The following is a 20,122-nucleotide window of genomic DNA, read 5'->3' as shown; positions in this document are numbered from 1 at the left end:
AAAATATGGTTACTGTATATGATAAATGAAATTGTGTTGATCATATGAGATGGATTAGAATGATTCAACCTAACTCACAGTATGATTCAATTAAGTTATTGATTTATATATGGATAATCATGTTGAGTATGGTTAGTTGAAATGTTTTGTCACTAAGATTATCTCCCATCACATTCAATGATCTTCAAGTTAGCATCAATTGTTTGGGTTTCTTGCAGAAAGACTTTTTTTTTGTTGCTAAAGGCAGTAAAAGAATATTAATAATCATCAAATGTGAAGTTACAAATGCCCTTCAAGTCTCTATTCCACCTTTGGCATGGCCATCAGCAGAAAAGAGACTCAAACCAAAGAAGACAAAGTAAATTACATAAATCGAAATCTAGACCTATGTTGAAGGTCCTAATCAAGGCTCATAAGTTATAAAAGATGGAGAAGCATCCCAAATCTTTGAAGTATAAGTAGTAGCAGCATGCTTGGCTAGCTTGTCCGCTATAGTATTTATTTCCCGATAGCAATGAGATGTAGTCCAAGTTATGTTGTCCAAATTACATTTGTAGTACCACTATCTTTGTAAAAAGCACCATGAAATATTCTATTTTTTTATGCAAGAAACAACAGCCTGAGAATCACATTCTATCCACAAATTCTTGATTTCCTTCAAAGATGCTCGGTGTATTCCATGAAAGAAATCAGCAAATTCAGCCATAAAGTTAGTTCTAATTTCCTCATAGATCGCATAACAACCCATCTGAGAAGATACCCTACGAAGAATACCACTTGCCCCTGAGCTGCCTGGATTCCCTATAGAGCATCCATCTATATTAAGTTTCCAGACACCCTTTTGAGGCACCTCCCAAAGTTAATTCCAACATGTGATTTGAAGCTGCCCTTGTGGTACTATGAATATCATCTAGCTCCTTTGAAATGAGGAGATTAGCCATTGACTTGATATGCACAGGAACACGGAAGGAGAGATCCTTAATGTCTTTTATAATATAATGCACCACATAGCTTGTTGGCAAACTCCGATTATCAAACTTTCTTCTATTTCTCTCAGCCCATATATGAAAAGAAATAATTGTGAGAATAATCGTCCAGATCTTGCCATAATGGACAATATTCTCTTTCCTTTTCCACCATGAAAATAGATTTTCAATAGAAGGAAAGCCCTCCTAGCGCAGTTCAAAAATAACAAAGAACGAAGACCATGATTTCACAGAATACTCACATTGTAGGAAGAGATGTATGATAGATTCTTCATGCTTGTGACATAGGTTACATCTTGAAGCCATAGGAATAGATTTCATGGAAATCATATCATTAGTTGGCAAGCATCCATGAATAAACCGCCAACTGAAAATAGAGTGCCTCGGATAAAAACCCTTCAGCCAAACTTGCCGCCACCATCCCTTTAGAAGGTTTTTGTCTCTTAATTTCTCCCAGCACAATTTGACTGAAAATTTACGTGATTCAGTTAAAATCCAAACTCTCCTATCTTCAACAAAAAATAATGGAAGGTTGATAGAAGAAATCTGATCACAGATGTTTTGCATTAAAAGAGAAGCAACATGAGGCAACTCCCATTTACCATCAACAATGAAATCCAAAACCAAGGCAAATAGATCTTGACGAACCAGATTAATATTATCAATAGCATCAATAATTCTATTATTCCCAATCCACCGGTCATACCAAAACTTTATGGAAGATTCATTCCCCACTACCCATCTTTCTGATTCAGAAACAAAATCCCATACCTTCCTTATTCCAGGAAAAATAGAAGATGAAGGAGCAAACGTTTTAAGGTTACCATCAGTAGACATAAAACGACCTCTTAGTAAATAAGCAAAATCTGATCAAACCAGCACAGTTTGGCAAGTAGAGCAAAATTGACCTCTCTGAGATGACGAATACCTCCTTCCTTCTTTGGCTTGCAGACATTCTTCCATTTAGCTGTAATAGCCTTATGAGAAGAGATATCCCCACTCCAAATGAAGTTTCTGATCCATCGTTCCATCTTCATAGCGATTGATGCAGGTCATAGATATATAGAGAAATTATGAAGAGGAATTGAACTCATTACTGTCTTCACCAACTCAACTTTTCCAGCTAGGGAGGGAAGCTTTCCCTTCCGTCCCAAAAGTCTTGCCTTGAAAGAATCCATCAGAGTTGAGATTGCATTCTTTCTAACATGACCTTTAAATATCCGAACTCCAAGATAGCGTGTAGGGAATTCGTAGTGGGGAATATTAAGAACCTCCTTGATGCGAAGCCTTCGTTCAACTAGAATAGTATTCAGGTAAATCTCACTTTTTTCAAGGTTGATTTCTTTTACCAGAATAGCATTGGTAGTATCCAAAAAATTCTTTAAACTCTTTACCCCTTTCAGATCAGCATTCATAAATATAAAGAGATCATCTACATATAAAAGATGGGAAGGAGTAAAAGTACCTCTAGGGCCAGGAATTGGCTTCACCAGCCCTTTCTCTCTAAGATCTCTCAGCCCCCTGCATAAGGCTTCTTCAGCAAGAATGAAGAGCATGGGAGAAAGTAGATTTCCCTGCCTGAGACCACGCTCAACACCAAAAAAACCCCTCGGCCCTCCATTAACCAGAATTGATAACCTAGACGATATCAAGATCTCATTAATCCAATCAATCCAAAGCTGGAGAAATCCAAATTTTCTCATTACATCATAAAGAAAATCCCACTCTAATGTGTCAAAAGCTTTTTGAATATCCAGCTTGAGACCAATGCTCCCACCAAAAGATTTCTTCAAAAGCTTTTGTATATCAACATTTGACAATTCTATTCATAAGTTAATTATATATGTTGCTAATGTTGTTTATGTTTCTATTCGTAGGTCAATTATGTTGCTAATGTTGCTTATGTAAAAAAGGCACTGACTTGGTGATGTTGTTTCTACAACTACATTATTTGAAACTTCATATAAAGATATGGTAGTTGTAAAGTCCATTTTTTTATTTGCTTTTTATTTTTTAATAGAAATCTACTGCAATTAATCACTGGGTATTCTGATGATATGAAGTTCTCTGCCTTTCTTTGTGTTTTTCTGTAACATGTTATTTCTAAAATATTTATTGACTTATTTCATCTTGATCATAAATTTATATTCTCTATATTGATATTCTCAATTGAACATAAGATAAATTATTTATAAATGTAGCTTCTTCCATCCTTTATTTTTCTAAGAAACTTTTACGAATTCTCTTGCTTTTTATATATTTTAAACAATATTTGGTTTTCTCTATTCATTAACAGGTTTAACTACACTTGGGGTAATATTGAGACTTCAATATTGATCTAAGTCTTTCTGCCAATATATAAGGTTGAAACAATTGGTATTTGGATGCTACAGTTGCCACAGTGATTCTATAAATGGATCTGCCTCAAATCAAAATGTGATAAAGCTAAAAGGATTTGTATTGGACTTGTTTGAAATACGACTATCAACTTACAGATTGATGAAAAGAGATTTTACAAATATGGATGCTTCTGAAGAAACAATGAATGATATGGGTATATGGATATTACTTTCACGATCTTCTACAATAAGTTTCATGCATGGGTTTTCTGCATCTTCACACCTAATTTTGTTATTAGTTTTATCCATTACTTGTGTTTGCAAGAGACACACTAAGCCAACCCTTGAAAATTCAAAACCAATGTTTAAGAATACATATTCTTTATACTATTGGGCATCGCTTATATCTTGTATGGGTCTATCTTTTTGCGATCTTAATCTATTTGTGCTAAACTACCTCTCTAGATATAGACATGGTTGGTCTGATCTAAATCTAGTCGCTCAGTTGGATTTTGCATTTAAAACACTCACTTGGTTTGTGATCTCTGCTTACCTACATATCCAATTTTCTCATTCACGTGAGCACAAGTTTCCTATTATACTAAGGATTTGGTGGACCTTCTACTTCCTAATGTCTTGTTCCTATCTTTTTATACATCTTAGTTTGTATTGGAAACATTCGTCCTTACAATTCTTGCTATGGGTATCCGATATTGTATCCGTTATTGCTGGTTTGGTCTTTTGTTATGTTGGGCTATTTGGAAAGGGTCGAGAAGATGGCAATTTCCAGCTATTGGATCCTCTTTTGAGAATTAATGCCAGTGAAAAAAATGAAGATGATGGACAAGGATCAAGGGTCAGTGGAGAGAGAATAACTCCTTATACAAATGCAAATCTTCTCAGTATCTTTACTTTCTCTTGGATGGGCCCTTTGCTTGCACTTGGGTACAACAAAACATTAGATCTCGAAGATGTTCCTCAGCTTTCTGATTGTGATAATGCCAAAGAGGTATTTACTTGTTTTAAAAATAAACTTGAATATGATGGTAATGGTAGTAGTAATGGTGAAGTAAACACATTCAAGCTGGTGAAGGCATTGATTCTCTCAACGTGGAAAGAAATTCTATGGACAACTTTATTAGCCATTGTATGCACATTAACTGCTTATGTTGGACCATACCTTATTGGTGTATTTGTTGACTATCTCAAAAGTCCTCTGCAACCAAAACATAAAGGTTATGTGTTAGTGCTTATTTTCTTTCTTTCAAAGCTCATAAGGTGTCTCTCAGACAGACACTTATTTTTTCAATTGCGAAAGATGGGAATTAGGATCCGTGCTGCCTTGTTTGCAATAATCTATAAGAAGGGTCTCAGACTTTCAAGCCAATCAAAGTTAGGTCACACTAGTGGGGAGAATATTAATTTGATGAGTGTTGATGTTGAGAGGATTGGATTTTTTAGTTGGTACTTGCACGATATATGGAGGGTGCCTGTTCAAGTTGTTTTAGCATTGTTACTCTTGTACAGTAAACTTGGGCTTGCTTCACTTGTAGCTTTTGTTACGACACTGATTTTAATGTTAGCAAATGTTCCATTGGGAAAACTACAAGAAGAATTTCAGGGGATATTAATGGATTCAAAGGATCGAAGGATGAAGGTGACATCTGAGGCTCTAAGGAATATGAGGATTCTCAAGCTCCAAGGATGGGAGATGAAGTTATTACAAACGATAATTGAGATCAGGAACTTCGAAACAAAATGGTTAAAAAAGTTACTTTATACATCCGCTATAACTTCCTTTGTCTTCTTGTCTGCTCCTATGTTTGTATCTATAGTTACTTTTGGGTTTTGTGTGCTTATGGGAATTCCGTTAGATTCGGGGAAGATTCTATCTGCACTTGCAACATTTGAGATATTGAAAGGGCCCATTTATAATCTCCCAGACACAATCTTCATGGTAGTTCAAACCAAAGTCTCTCTTGATAGGATAGCTTCATTCCTCCGTCTTGATGATCTTCATCCAAATATAGTACAAAAGCTTCCAAGAGATGTTGTCGAGGATGCAATTGAGATAGTTGAGGGGAATTTTTCTTGGGACCTTAATTCCCCTAATCTCACATTAAAAGATATTAATTTTCGAGTGCACTATGGTTTGAGAGTGGCTATTTGTGGTTCTATTGGGTCAGGTAAGTCAAGTCTACTTTCATGCATATTGGGGGAAGTGCCCAAAGTATCGGGATCTATTAAGTTAAATGGGACTAAGGCCTATGTTGCACAATCACCTTGGATACAAAGTGGTAAGATAGTAGATAATATTTTGTTTGGTAAGAAGATGGATACAGAAAGGTACGAGATGATACTTGAAGCATGTTCATTAAAGAAGGACCTAGAATTGTGTGCTTTTGGGGATCAGACTATCATAGGGGACATGGGGATCAACCTCAGTGGTGGACAAAAACAAAGAATCCAGCTTGCACGTGCTTTGTACCATGATGCTGATATTTATCTACTTGATGATCCTTTTAGTGCCGTGGATGTTTACACAGGAACTCACATATTTAAGGTAATTGTTGTTTGAACTCTAATTCAAAGGTTTTTCTTGATGAAGTTGATTTGAAGCTGTATATTTCATTGCTTACATTATAACTTTTTTCATGCTAAACTAAGTTTGATCTAAGAATGAAATAATAACTTTCTTAACAAATAATACCTACAAACACTATTCTCACATAAAACCTTTGGTTAATATTACTTATCATATTGAAAAATAAATTATATTGATTTGTAACTCTTTGACTCTTTAAGTAATTGTTAATTCTTTTTGAGTGGATAAATGTGAACATCTCTTTTGTGACAGGAGTGTTTGCTGGGAATATTAAGTTCAAAAACAGTAATTTATGTTACACACCAAGTAGAATTTTTACCTTCTGCTGATCTTATTCTGGTGAGAATATGTCATATTTCTTTTCCGATTTCAACTCTATCAATTTGGTTTGAGAATGAATTTTTACATTCTTTTGTTTGCAGGTTATGAGAGATGGAAAGATTACTCAAGCAGGAAAATATGAAGAAATTCTTAATTCAGGAACTGACTTTATGGAACTAGTGGGTGCACATAAGAAAGCTTTGGTAGACCTTAATTCTTTTGAACATGAGGTTGTTTCGGATAATTTGATTAGTGATGGGGAAGATGGTAATATGTGTCATAGTGAGACGTTTATTCAAAATGACGAGGAAAGGGAATCCCAAACCTATAAAACGGAAAAATTGGTTGGGACAGAAGGGCAACTTATCCAAGAAGAAAAACGAGAAAAGGGTGGAGTCAGTTTTTCAGTCTACTGGAAATACCTTACCACTGCATATAAAGGAACTTTTGTACTATTGATATTTTTGGTACAAATTCTTTTTCAACTTCTATTAATAGGTAGTAATTATTGGATAGTGTTGGCTACTCCCATTTCTGGAGATGTGACACCTCATGTTAGAGGATCTACTCTCATCTATGTTTATGCTACTTTGACCCTTGGATGCTTTCTTTGTGTGCTTACAAGGTCCATGCTCGTTGTTACTGTTGGATACAAAACAGCTACTTTATTCTTTAAAAAAATGCACTTGTGCATTTTTCGTGCTCCTTTATCATTTGTTGATTCTACTCCAAGTGGAAGGATTCTAAATCGGGTTAGTAATATATTTTACTACTCTTAATATCCAATAGATATTGTTTGATAAACATAAGCATTAATATTTAAAAGTTATTTATTTATTTTTGTACAGGCATCCATAGATCAAAGTGCACTTGATACATCTATTCCACGTCAATTTGAAGAACTTCTTATTTCAATCATAGAAATAGTGGGAACTTCTTTAATAATGTCACAGGTTTCATGGCAAATGTTAATAGTTTTTATTCCAATGATTGTGACTTGCATTTGGTATCAGGTAATTCTATTATTATTTTCACTTCTCATTATTGAAATTTTAAATCAAGTTCAGTTATATTTTTCCCTTGGTTATCTGACCATAATGCAAGTTGGTTCAAGTTTTATTTCATATATGAGTTCTAAATTTTCTTTATTCACAATAAAATTAACTTGGTTGTGTATCCATAAATACTTGGGTGTGAAAATAGTAATTAGACCTTAATATTCTTTTTGAATTTATAAATAGTATACATAAGTAATTCATTTTTGTAATGACAAAAAAATTTCATGTAAATTATTTAAAAGATGCAGTCTTTTGCCCACCAAAATTGTTTGAAAATAAAGACCAAACAAAAACTATTATGAAGGTGCAACTATAACCTAAAGTGACATGATTGTGTTTTAAATATATTCGGATATATATGGATAAAATATAATAGGGCCCACTAGCTCTATTGGTAGCTCCATTGGTTGGAGCTAATACTAAATATAAGATAACAATTAACATAAAATTATAACTGTTTCTCATTTTTGTATTATATAAATAATAAACAAGTGAATAAATGTGAAAATGAATGAATAGTTTATTTAAAATGATAAATCGATGAAAGATTATAAAGTAGCTAGTAAAAATTAATAAATAATTCTATACAACTAAATATTGAAGAATTAAAAAAATTATTCATTACAAAACATTGTCTTAATGAACCAACAATTTTGGGCCATCTAAAGGTTATTTTAGTCTACCCGACCTCTAGATTGTTGTTTTTTGTTTGGATTATTCATATTTCAAGTTATGGAACCAATCACTATTAGCTTAACCGAAGTTACCCAAATTGAAAAAAAAAAAAAGAAGAAGAAGAAGAAGAAGCTTGAGTTATCAACAAATCACTAGTCAAATTTGATAAATGAATAGTTAGTGATTTGAACAACCACATTGACTTGAGCCCCAATGAAACGTTCATGTGTCAAATATTTGTGTACTAAAGAGAAGCCTATCTAGGTGGAGTTCCTATGATCATTGTTGAATTATTAATTAGTTGATAATTTCTAATGGAAAAATCTTCTTCAAACTTTCCTTTCCATTTGTCTTTTCCCACTTCATATATATATATATTCCCATCTTTCTTCACATCCCTCTATATTAACAAAGTGAAGTGTGTGGGATATGCTCTATACTAAGCTTGCAAATTCATTTCAATTAACCAAAGTGAAGTACTTTGCATTATATTATGTACCTATGTTGCATTATATTATATATGTATGGAAGATGGATTGTGAAGGAGATCGAGCGACCTGCCTGACAGGGGAAAGAAACGATGGCCGCCCACAGGACAGAGGCAAACAACGATTGATCACGAACTTCTTGCGCCCTGCGTGCCCCTCCACTCCTGATGAGGTGCCTGGTACTGCGATGGAGCAAGGGGAGGAGAGGGAGGGTGAGAGAAATAATGAAGATAGACGGCCTGCGGATCGGCAAGCCCGCAAATCTTATGCTATGGTGACGAAGAAGACTCTCCCTGACGTGGAGGATCTCCCAAATCTGATTCGTGTTGGATCTCTGACGAGGGTAGTGATTCCACAGGAAGCGTATGAAGAGAAACTGGAGACTTTCTCCTTTGCACTGATAGGCAAAGTAAACTTCAGGTTTGTTTCTATGGATGACATAAGGCGCGAGGTGGTAGCGAGTTGGAGGCTGAAGGGGAACGTGAATCTTTCTCCCCTAGGGAAGGGTTTTATTCTATTTCGTTTTGAGAAGGAGGGAGATATGGCCTCAATATGGAGGAGAGGACCGATCAAAGTAGGGGGACAAATTATTCGCTTTCAGAGATGGCGCCCAGAATTTAATATTAATGACAATTACTCCCACACCAAGCTCGTTTGGATCCGATTCCTAGAGCTTCCCATGGAGTATTGGCATGAGAGAATCCTATTGACCATGGCAAAGGTAGCAGGACGGCCTGTCGCCCTGGACAATAAAACATGAAAAGCAACGATGGGCAATTATGCAAGAGTCCTCGTTGAGATGGAGCTCAATGGTGTTAGAGTTGAGGAGATGCAAGTGGAACGAAGACACCCAGGAAAGGAGACGATATTCTGTTTCAATCAGCGAATCGTCTACGAAGACAATATGGTTCGATGCTTCTCGTGCAAAAAACTAGGACATCATGCGAATCAATGTAGAGGTAAAACGGTGGGGAAAGCCGCTGTTGAGCAGCCTTCTCATCAGGTCGGCGGCGGCCAAGACGCTGGCAGGGATGACAATCCTTCACAAAAGGAAGGGAATATGCGGTCTCCTACCAGAATGGTAGATGCAGTAAAAGGGAATAGCTCCCATATCTGCCATGATCTACACGTGGAGGGTTACCTAAATTGCCAAGATTTAGTGGTGGATTTAAATGGTGAAGAATATTTCTCAACTGAGAATATTCCTCACAATGTTATGGATGGTGAGGATCCGATGGTTGCTGGAGAGCAGAGGGTGGATAACATTTTGGACATGGATGCCCTTGGGTTGACCCGGTCCTCTAACCCATCTGAGAATGATCGCAGGCCTCAGGTGAGGAGAGCGATCACAGGGATGGTGGTATACAGGTCAGGGAATCTCAGACAGAGAGGGAGTACTCTCAAATGGTGTGTGCTTTGCGACCACAGCGCAAAATTAATTACAAACCAGGCAGTCGGGGTGGCAAAGGAGGAAAGAGTGGTAGGGGCCAAGCTTGGGAGGGGGTTGAGAATAGTGTGACTGAGCTCTCTCAATCGTGCCTGGTGGAAGGCCGAGTAGTTATTCATCACAAGGAAGTGGAAGAAATAGATATAATCATGCAGCGTGTTGAAGGGTCTGATAGATTTGGAAAGCACGCTTCTGAGGCGGAGCAGAATGATGAGGCTGCTCACTGCTCTGCCTCCATGTAACTGATCATGAAGGTTTTCTTCTGGAACATCCGAGGAATTAAGAAGGCGGCAGGCAGGAATGCCTTATGACACTTTATTAAGGATAGATCGTCGGACATTATAAGTATAGCGGAGCCGATGATTGAAGTAAGTGCTTTTCCAAATTTATTTTTTAATAAATTGGGATTCAATAGTTCTTTCATTCACAATTGCAGAGTAGGTAAGCCCTCTAATTTGTGGATTTTATGGAAGAGAAATTTGAACACCCCAATTGTAGTCTCTGAGTCTGAGCAACACATTTCGATTGTCATTAAGTGGGAATTGAAATGGTTTCAGATTTCTTTCATTCATGCCAGCAGCTTCAGAGTAGGAAGAAGGGATCTGTGGTTGAAGCTAATGGCCGATCTCCCCCAGCCTCTTCTCCCTTGGGCTATAATTGGGGATTTTAATGTGACTTTGTTCTCCCATGAAAAAAGGGGGCCAGGGAATTTTAGTATGGGTTCAACTACTGAGTTTGGTGCTCTGGTGGATGCGTGTGGGATAGCCCAAGTGCTGTCATCGGGGAGGAAATTCACTTGGTCTAACAATAGACGTCGTGGTAATGTTTCAACGGTTCTGGACAGAAGTTTTTGTAATGAAGAATGGATTGACTTTTTTCAGGATTGTGGCCAACGGGTCCTCCCTAGAATTGCTTCGGATCATTCTCCATTATTGTTCACCTCAATTCTATCTCAACGGCCCGTTAACTGTCCCTTTAGGTTCCATAAGTTCTGGATGGAACATGGAGATTTTGAGCAGGTAGTTGCCACATCATGGGAAGAGTGGATCTCAGGGAATCCGATATTTGTTCTCATGCTGAAACTCAAAAGGCTGAAGGGTGTGCTCCGTAATTGGGGGACAGAGGCTTTCCCGAATTTCAATAAAGCCCTTGTGGATGCCAAGGATAAGCTAGCGCAGGTGCAACAGGCTATTGAAATAAATGGTATGGATGACCATCTGTTTGGGTTAGAAGCGGATGTGAAGACCTCTCTAATAAAAGTCTTGGAAAACCATGAAAAACTTTAGGCCGAAAAAGCCAAAGTTAGATGGATGAAGCAAGGGGATCGCAATTCTAGGTTCTTCCATTTTTTTGTTAAAATGCAAAGACTCAGAAACTCTATAAGAAGCCTCAAAACACCTGATGGGACTTTGGTGGAAGGTAACGACCAGATAGGGAATTATACAATTCAGTCATACGAGCAATTCTACAAAGCTGAGCCTTTAGTGGAGCATGTGGAGCTTCTTGAATCCATACTTATGGTTCTTCACCAAGGTGATCACTATGTGCTTGATGCCTTACCAGGGAATGAAGAAATTAAAAGAGCTATTTGGGACCTGGACCCAGATAGCTCTCTTGGCCCGGACAGATTTTTTGGAGCTTTCTTTAGAAGATGCTGGAATATTGTCAAGCTAGAGGTGTGTAATGCAGTTAAATATTTCTTTAGTACTAGTCAGTTACCCAATGGTGTGAACAATAATTTCTTGGTACTTATTCCCAAGGAGGAGGGAGCATCCTCTATAGATAAATTCCGGCCATTGTGTATGGGGAATTTTTATTGTAAAATTCTTTCCAAAATAATGGCAATGAGGCTTGCTAAAATGCTCCCTAGGTTGATATCTAAAGAACAGGGGGCATTTCAAAAAGGAAAGTTAATCCATGACAACATCAGTGTGGCCTCAGAGCTGGCCAATATGATGTTTGCTTCTATGAGCGGGGGAGGTCTGGGATTAAAAATTGACATCAAGAAAGCATATGATACTCTTTCGTGGTCCTTTATGTTTCAGGTGTTGCGTCGCTTCGGGTTCACAGAGAAGTGGATAACATGGCTGAACCAAATTTTGATATCCTCTAAGATATCGATTTTGATTAATGGAGATCCACAGGGATACTTTGGTGTGGAGAGAGGGCTGAGGCAAGGGGACCCAATATCTCCCATGCTCTTTATTATTGTGGAGGAAGTGCTATCGAGAGGCTTGAAGCATCTGATCCAGAATAATAAATTGAAGCCAATTCATGGGCCTCGCAGTGTCAAAACTCCTGCCCATATTCTCTTTGCTGATGATATATTCATCTCCTCCAATGCTTCTATGAGGTATGTGAGGAATCTTAAAGACTTTCTTCTAAAGTACCAAGAGTTTTCAGGGCAGGGATCAACTTAGTAAGCTTTTTTGGGGAAAATTTCCCCTTCCAGGAAGCATCGAATATCTGATACTTTAGGCATTCCCATGTGTACCTTCCCTACAAGGTATCTATGTGTGGAAATCTTCAAGGGAAGGATTAAAAAAGATACCTTGTTGCCGATTATGGACAAGGTTAAGGGGAGACTGGTGGACTGGAAAGGGAAATTGCTTTCAATGGCGGGCAGAGTGGAATTGGTTAAATCGGTGCTTTCGGGAATGCCGACCCATAGCTTCTCTGTTTATTGGTGGCATGCATCTTTAGTGGCGATGATGGAGAAATGGATGCAGAATTTTATTTGGACAGGTGATGTAGATACGGTCAAGGCTGTCACGGTGAAGTGGGACTCTATGTGTAAGTCCAAGGATGAGGGAGGGCTGGGTCTTAGGAGGCTGCAAGATTCCAATAAAGCAATGTTGTGCAAATTGATTTGGAGGATCAAAACGGAGAAGACAGTAGCGTTAACCTTTCTCAGAGCTCGATTCCTAAAGAAGGATGGAAGATCTTTCAAAAAATGCAACACCTCGACTATATTTGCAGGTCTCAGGAGAATTTGGTCCTTTGTGGATGACAAGGAGCGCTGGATCATAGGGAACGGCCAGCTTGCAAATTTCTGGAAGGATAAATGGTGGGGTCCAAACTCCATTATGGAACTTCTTTCGCTGGATAGCGACCAAAGTCTCTCTACGTCAGCAAAGGTGGGGGAGTTTATCAGAAATGGGGAATGGCGCCTACCTGAGGTAGTATCTCCTCTTCTTAATGAAATTTTTGGACAGATTAAAAAGATCGACATTCCGAGTTAGCAGATGAAGGATTTCAGGGTGTGGTCGCTAGTTCCTTCAGGGTATTTCTCCTCAAGGTCGGCTTGGGAGGCTGTTAGAGTGAAATCCTTGAAGGTGAAATGGTCTTCTTTGATTTGGCAGAAGAGCCTTCCTCCAAGACACTCCATTTTTGGATGGAGAGTGGTGCATGGCAGAATCCCTACGGACGACCTGGTTTGCCAAAAAGGTGTTTATCTCCGGTCCAGATGCAACCTGTGTAGAAAGGCTGAAGAAAGTATGGCTCATATTTTTTTACACTGCTCATTCTCCATATCAATATGGAAGAATTTTCTAGATTTTTTTGGAGTGGCGTGGGTAAATCACCCAAGCATTCAATCGTTGTTCAAGTGGTGGAAGAGGAAATCTCAAGTGATTCAGATAAAGAAGCCATGGAAGTTGGGTTTGCTCATCACTATCAACCATATTTGGTGGGAAAGAAATAAAAGAAGGCAGGAAAATAAAGAAAGGGCAGTGCGGTATGTCTTTCAAAGTATAAGGCAAGAGGTTCAGCTTTGCTGTGACGGGTCAAGTGAAGAAGTTCATTCGATTTCGGACTTGATGACATGCAGGAAGATAGGTTTAAGTATCGGAAATCTAAATTCCCCTCCCCCTCTTGAGGTTCACTGGTGTAAGCCTCCTAGGGCGTGGATGAAGATCAATGTGGACGGTAGTTCGCTTGGTAATCCAGGTAATGCAGGTGCTGGTGGTGTCTTAAGGGACAATGAAGGCAAGGTAATCGACTCTTTTAGCATTTTTATGGGAGTCAAACAAATATATGAAGCTGAATTTGAGGCGGTTTTGGAGGGTATTCTACTAGCTAGACACCATCATGCTAGGGGTGTTTGGAGTGAGTCGGACTCAGCGTCGGTGGTCTCAGCAGTTCAGAGAAGGGAGATTCCATGGTTTGCCCTGCAGAGATGGAGATCTGCCATTCCCTTTTTGGAGTAGGTGCAATGGAAGATCACACATTGTTTTTGTGAAGCTAATGTAGTGGCTGATTTTCTAGCTAGGAAAGCATCTAAATCTTGTATTTCAGAATTCTCGGTGGAGTTCCCGAGACATGTAGTTGCTGAGTTAGCTTTAGACGCGTTGGACAGGCACCATTTTCGATTTGGCTAAGCCCTCTGCTTGCTCCCTCTGCTGATGGCCATGCCGAAGGTGGAGGTCGCAAGTGGGCTTAGTGGGATTGGCATGCCCTTTTGTATTTCTCTTTGTTTTGCTTTCTTCTTTTTCAATAAAATGACCTTTTAGCAAAAAAAAAATATATATTATATATGTATGTATAGAAGATAGATAAATAGATATAATAAGGTCATATCATCCATTCCATAATTAGTAAGTATAGATTATGAAAAAATTGGATATGGATACATGCGATTATTAATCGAATTAGAAAGTTGATAATATGATTAAAATTTTGACTAAAAAAAAAAGCACGAACACCTTAAAGTGTGGATATAGTTACATTGATATTTTGTAAACTTTTATCTAAAAATCTAGAGATTTCGGGATATAGTCAACATACAAGTACAATATAAATTTCAACCAACATCTAATAAAAATAGAAAATAAAAACTATTCAAAAGAGAATAATTGAAGTAAATAGAATAATATAAAAAAATTTGTTACAATTTCATTCATGATGATGGTGTCACTATCAACTATCTAAAGATAAGCAAATCACATTAAGAATATTCCAATTAAAAACTCTTATCATTTTCTCACTAATTCTATAATCATTTCACATTTTTTACATTGTACTTAATTTCATTTTTTATGAACCTCGTCTTGTAGCAATACTATATATCTACTGCACGAGAACTATCACGGATGTTTGGAGTATGTCAAGCTCCAATTATACAACATTTTGGTGAATCTATTATAGGTTCAACCACAATTAGATGCTTTGATCAAGAAGAGAGGTTTATGCAGACAAACCTCAAATTGGTGGATGGGTTTTCTCGGCCCAAGTTTTATTTCTCTGGTGCAATTGAGTGGCTAAGCTTCCGTATGGATATGTTAGCATCCATCACATATGCTTTTTCTTTGGTTTTCTTGATCTCAGTGCTACAGGGAGTACTTAGTCCTGGTAAAAAGTTGAATTTGAGCTCTTATAAAATCATCCTTTAAAGAAATTATGATTGAATGTCATACTAAATTATGATTTTGAATTTATCTTTTTTTTTTTTCTATCTTTTAAAGGTGTTATGGGTATAGCAGTCACATATGGATTTGGTTTCAGTATGCACGGGCTCATATGGGATCTGAGCATTCTTGAGAACAAAATCATATCTGTTGAGAGAATATTACAGTATACTTGCATTCCTAGTGAACCTCCTCTATTAATAGAAGAAAACAAACCAGATCGTGAATGGCCATCACAAGGAAAAATTGATATTATTGATCTAAAGGTAATTCCCAATCTAAATGCCTTATATTTTTATCTCTTTCCTAATTTTCTTATTTTACGGAATAGACACCCTCTAAACCAAAATGGTGTTGTTGTTCAACTCTTATGGAATTCCAATAAGCTTTGTGATTTAATTATTTAAGACATATGTAGGTCCAGTACACCCCACACCTTCCTCTTGTCTTGCAAGGTATCTCATGCACTTTTCCTGGAGGGATGAAGATTGGCATCGTTGGACGAACAGGGAGTGGCAAATCAACACTCGTACATGCTCTCTTCCGTGTGCTTGAACCTGTAGCCGGTCAGATTTGGATCGACGGTATTGATATCTCCAAGATTGGCCTTCATGACTTGCGCTCAAGATTGAGCATCATCCCGCAAGACCCTATAATGTTTGAGGGGACTCTAAGAAGCAATCTTGATCCGTTTGAAAAGTACACTGATGAACAAATCTGGGAGGTAGGTATTTTTTCACTTGATGAATAATCATTAATTAGTTAGTGACAATGATTGGATTAACATAATACATCCCTCTCCCCTCCGCTGTTTTTATTTTTTTATTTTATTTTATTTTTTTATTTTTGCAATAAATTAATATTTATAAAATAAATCCAATTTAGTAGTTGGGGCATGCATCTTTATTAACTCCTTTCTTGTGATCATCTTTTTTTCCTCTTCAATTTCTAAATCATTTTCACTAAGATATTAAAATCATTTCATTGATTGGATGCATTCGATCAACTTTCAGCCAAGTCAATTTTTTATAAGAGATTCTCTTTAGTTGGGTGCATGTGAAATGCACTATTTTTACTTCCATGGTTTCAATTTCCACTTGGCACCCCTTGCTTGTTTATTTCATCTTAGCTCATTAATAATAATTATATCATCTTACATAATTAAGTAAGGTGGTAAATTGACATGGACCTTTTGTTATCTTAGGTTTTAGATAGATGTCAGCTTGGTGATGAAATTAGAAAAAAGGAAGAGAAGCTTGATTCTACAGGTTGGTTTCTTCTCATATACACTATGTATTGAAGTTTCTTGACATTAAGTTATCCATGCATGGGTGTACAATCCTTCCAAATTTCATATTTTATGATGTATCTAACTTCTAATATACAATCCAATCTCTTTTGCAAGAAAAAAATGGCGAAGTAAAGTCAGTGAAAATAAAATCCCGAATGCTAAAACCATTTTCATATGGTTGTTTTCACAGTGAATGAGAATGGGGAGAATTGGAGCATGGGTCAAAGGCAGCTAGTATGTTTAGCACGGGTATTACTCAAAAGGACAAAAGTGTTAATACTCGATGAAGCTACTGCATCAATGGATACTGCGACTGATTATCTAATTCAGCAAACGCTTAGGAAACACTTCTCAGGGTTTACTGTCATCACAATTGCACATAGGTTAACATCAGTTCTTGATAGTGATAGAGTTCTCTTCCTCGACAATGGTTAGTAGTAATTAGTACGTCACCATCAAATGGTTTAGTTAAATTCTGTAATACGTATTTTCATCATTTATGTTGTTTATCTAATCGAATAAATATTTTTTCCTGTCTAAGCAGGTGTTGTACTAGAATATGATTCTCCAGCCAAATTGCTAGATATCAAGTCTTCATCATTTACAAAGCTTGTTAAGGAGTATACTCAAAGATGCTCTTAGTTATGGAAAGGCTAAATAAGTGGATTTTGAATATTCATATGCAAGCAGGCTGTATTAGACTGAGGTGCATTGCTTTGTTGAGTATAAGAAAATTTTATTGGGAAAAGACGATGGAATAGATATCGAGGCTACCCATATGATCAATCTGAGTTGACATTGGCAACTGGTTGAAGTATTGGGGGTAGAAAAGAAATCTTTTTCTTCATGCATGTTTATTAACCTTAGGAGAGGTATTAGTAATCCACCATTAGTTTTTTACTGCCACAAATATCTACCATATGGCTTATTTGATTTATCTGAAATTTTGTGGACAAGTAGAGCCCAAGGTCTTCGGCTCATAATGTAAACTTTTTTTCCAAAATGAAGTTGGACGAGTTGAAAAATAAAACTTTAAAAAAACAGTAAAACAATAAATTTAGAAAAGAAAAAAAAGGATAGCTGAAAATCTTAGTAAATATGCCAATACAAGGGAGAGTATATGCTTGAATCTAATATGTGGCCAACCTTGGACCATTTTCTAAATATTTATATGATCAAAATTTCCCCATCACCCTGTCATGTAACAAAACTCAGCGTGGTCTAGATATATCCTCTAGTCTACTCACCAAAAAGCTTTTGCCATCAAACTTTTAAAACAGAAACTATTCTTGTTGCTACGGTAGATATATCTTTATTTATCCCTTGCCAAAATTTCCTTGACTAATAATTGTTTTATTTTTTCTATGTCTAAGTTGTTCTTATATACCAACTTAGAAATGGAATCTTGAATTGTACTTTTAAAAACACAAAGTTTTAGGAATATATTTATGAGCCCAATGGGAAGGTGAATTATTTTAGTCTTTGGTTGCGAGGAACAGTTGCGGTTAAATAGCAGCAAAAAATTTTCCCATCGCCGACATTGTTAAATTAAGAATTCCCCAAGGAGTTCGCCATTGATAGCCATCCAGAAGCATCAGTACAAGCGCACTATGGTTTCCTGGATCCTTAAGCGCTGCAATTGGGAAATTGGAATCTAGAAACCGCTTATCAACCCACTTGCTCAGCTACGAACACATGAAGTTTTTCATATATCGGAATTCAGATGTGCAGAGAAATCTCAGATGGATACGTTACAATATAAAGAGTTTCAAATTTGGTCTCAACCATAAATCAGAGATCCGAAAACATACATAATTCTACCAACGGCAATGGGCCAAAAGGATAAAAGATTACGAATCAAGGGTAAATCCATCCAATCGGTATTGGTGGGAGATCGATCCCAAATTTTAAAACCTTCATATGTAGCCAAAAGGATAAAAAATTTATGAAAATGAATGAAGGGTAATTTTGGTATTCAAAATTTTGAGGGTTGAAGGGCAATTGAAAGTTGTCAAAATAAAGAAGTTCTCCCTCTTACGTACTTATTATTAAAAAAAATTAATAATAATAAAATAAAATCTCTATTTAAATTCACACCCCTCTCCATGCAACAAACCCAACTCATTTTGTTCTCTCTTTCAGTTCCACCATGGTGCATCCCACACTATTGCTTGGACTTCTGATAGTAGCATACTTTAATGTAAGTAAAATGATGCCTTAATTTTCATCATCCTCCATTCATTTCAATTTTTTTTTGGTTTCTTTTTTCACTTTGCTTATTTGATTGTTATATTTCATCCCATGAAATTCAGGGTTCTCAAGCTGAAAAAGCCTTCTCACAGTATTGGGAAGAGCATATTAGTATTTCGCACCCTCCACATTGGTTAGCTGCAAAGATTTCCCCATTGAATTCCCACCAAGAGGCAATATATATGAAACTTATAGAGAAAAATGAACTGGCTTTTCACCTGCCTTCATTTTGTAAGCAGGCTAATATTGCTTGTTCTACAAATGCACTAGTGAAGAAGAAAACAAACCACACAACCCTACCACCACTAGCTCAATGGAATGATCTCAAACTGAAGTATGAACTTATTCCAAATGAACTATCCCTCTCGATTGCCAGCCAAGGAGGATTACCATATTTTCGGGAATCAATGGTGAAAGAGGGAGGTTTCATTCCTATCCCTGATCTAAGGGACCCATTATCATATAAATCATTCTTGCCTAGATCTCTGGCATCAAAAATCCCATTTTCCTTTGCTCGGATCAAGGACTTGAAGAAGCTTTTTGGTGTGGTTGATGAATCAGAGATGGATGAATATATACGAGGGACCCTCAATATATGCCAGAAAAGCCCCATACGAGGTGAGCAATGCACCTGTGTGACTTCTGCTGAGGATCTCATTGATTTTGTTGTCAAAAAAATAGGGCACCATATACATATATGGAGTACTGAGAGTGTTGAAGGATCTTATGAGAATGTCACAATTGGAATTGTGAAACTCATCTATGGAAACCTCTCTGAACCACCTACCTTATGTCATAGTTTGCCATTCCTATTTCAAGTCTACTATTGTCATGTTTTTCAGAAGGTAAAATTATATGCAGTTGATATACATGCTCGGAGGAAAGTGAATCATGCGATCATGGCATGCCATTATGACACATCAACTTGGGATCCAAATCATCTTGCTTTTAAGCTATTGGGCTTCGGTCCAGGAAAAATTGAAGTCTGCCATTGGATAAATGAGAATGGAGTGGTTTGGACAAAGACCCTAGGTCGAACCATTTGAAGATTTGATTATCTTCCAGTTCTCTTGTTTGTAATACATGTTGCTTCTTATACTATTTTAAGGATAAATAATGATCTTATTTGGCATTGCTTATTATGTGTTTCAAGTTTCAATGTAAAAAAAAAAAAAAATCTGATATTTTCTAGCATTATGGATGACAAGTTGAAATATTGGGGAAAATAAAGGACATTGATGCAAGTTTATTCTAAAA

General features: G+C 37.0%; 1 protein-coding gene across 3 annotated transcripts; it reads left to right on the top strand.

Annotated features, from left to right (window-relative positions):
* Window positions 1-3,355: 3,355 nt before the first annotated feature.
* On the top strand, window positions 3,356-17,508 carry LOC122060225 (ABC transporter C family member 3-like). Of its 3 annotated transcripts, none has more exons than XM_042623416.1 (10): window positions 3,356-5,888; window positions 6,183-6,269; window positions 6,353-7,003; window positions 7,100-7,264; window positions 14,974-15,268; window positions 15,382-15,590; window positions 15,743-16,048; window positions 16,529-16,592; window positions 16,806-17,045; window positions 17,160-17,508. In XM_042623416.1, the coding sequence occupies exons 1-10, from the start codon at window positions 3,486-3,488 to the stop codon at window positions 17,255-17,257; spliced, it is 4,518 nt and encodes a 1,505-aa protein (XP_042479350.1). In that variant the 5' UTR covers window positions 3,356-3,485; the 3' UTR covers window positions 17,258-17,508. The 3 variants fall into 3 exon arrangements, with proteins under 3 accessions (XP_042479350.1, XP_042479353.1, XP_042479352.1); XM_042623419.1 differs by having other exon boundaries at window positions 4,102-5,888; window positions 14,974-15,149; window positions 15,509-15,590; XM_042623418.1 differs by having other exon boundaries at window positions 4,110-5,888; window positions 7,205-7,264.
* Window positions 17,509-20,122: the final 2,614 nt, after the last annotated feature.

The sequence above is a fragment of the Macadamia integrifolia genome, chromosome 13, assembly GCF_013358625.1.
Source record: "Macadamia integrifolia cultivar HAES 741 chromosome 13, SCU_Mint_v3, whole genome shotgun sequence".
Lineage (NCBI taxonomy): Eukaryota > Viridiplantae > Streptophyta > Magnoliopsida > Proteales > Proteaceae > Macadamia > Macadamia integrifolia.
Note: the sequence above shows the minus strand (reverse complement) of the source record. Positions and strands in the feature narration are given on the sequence as shown.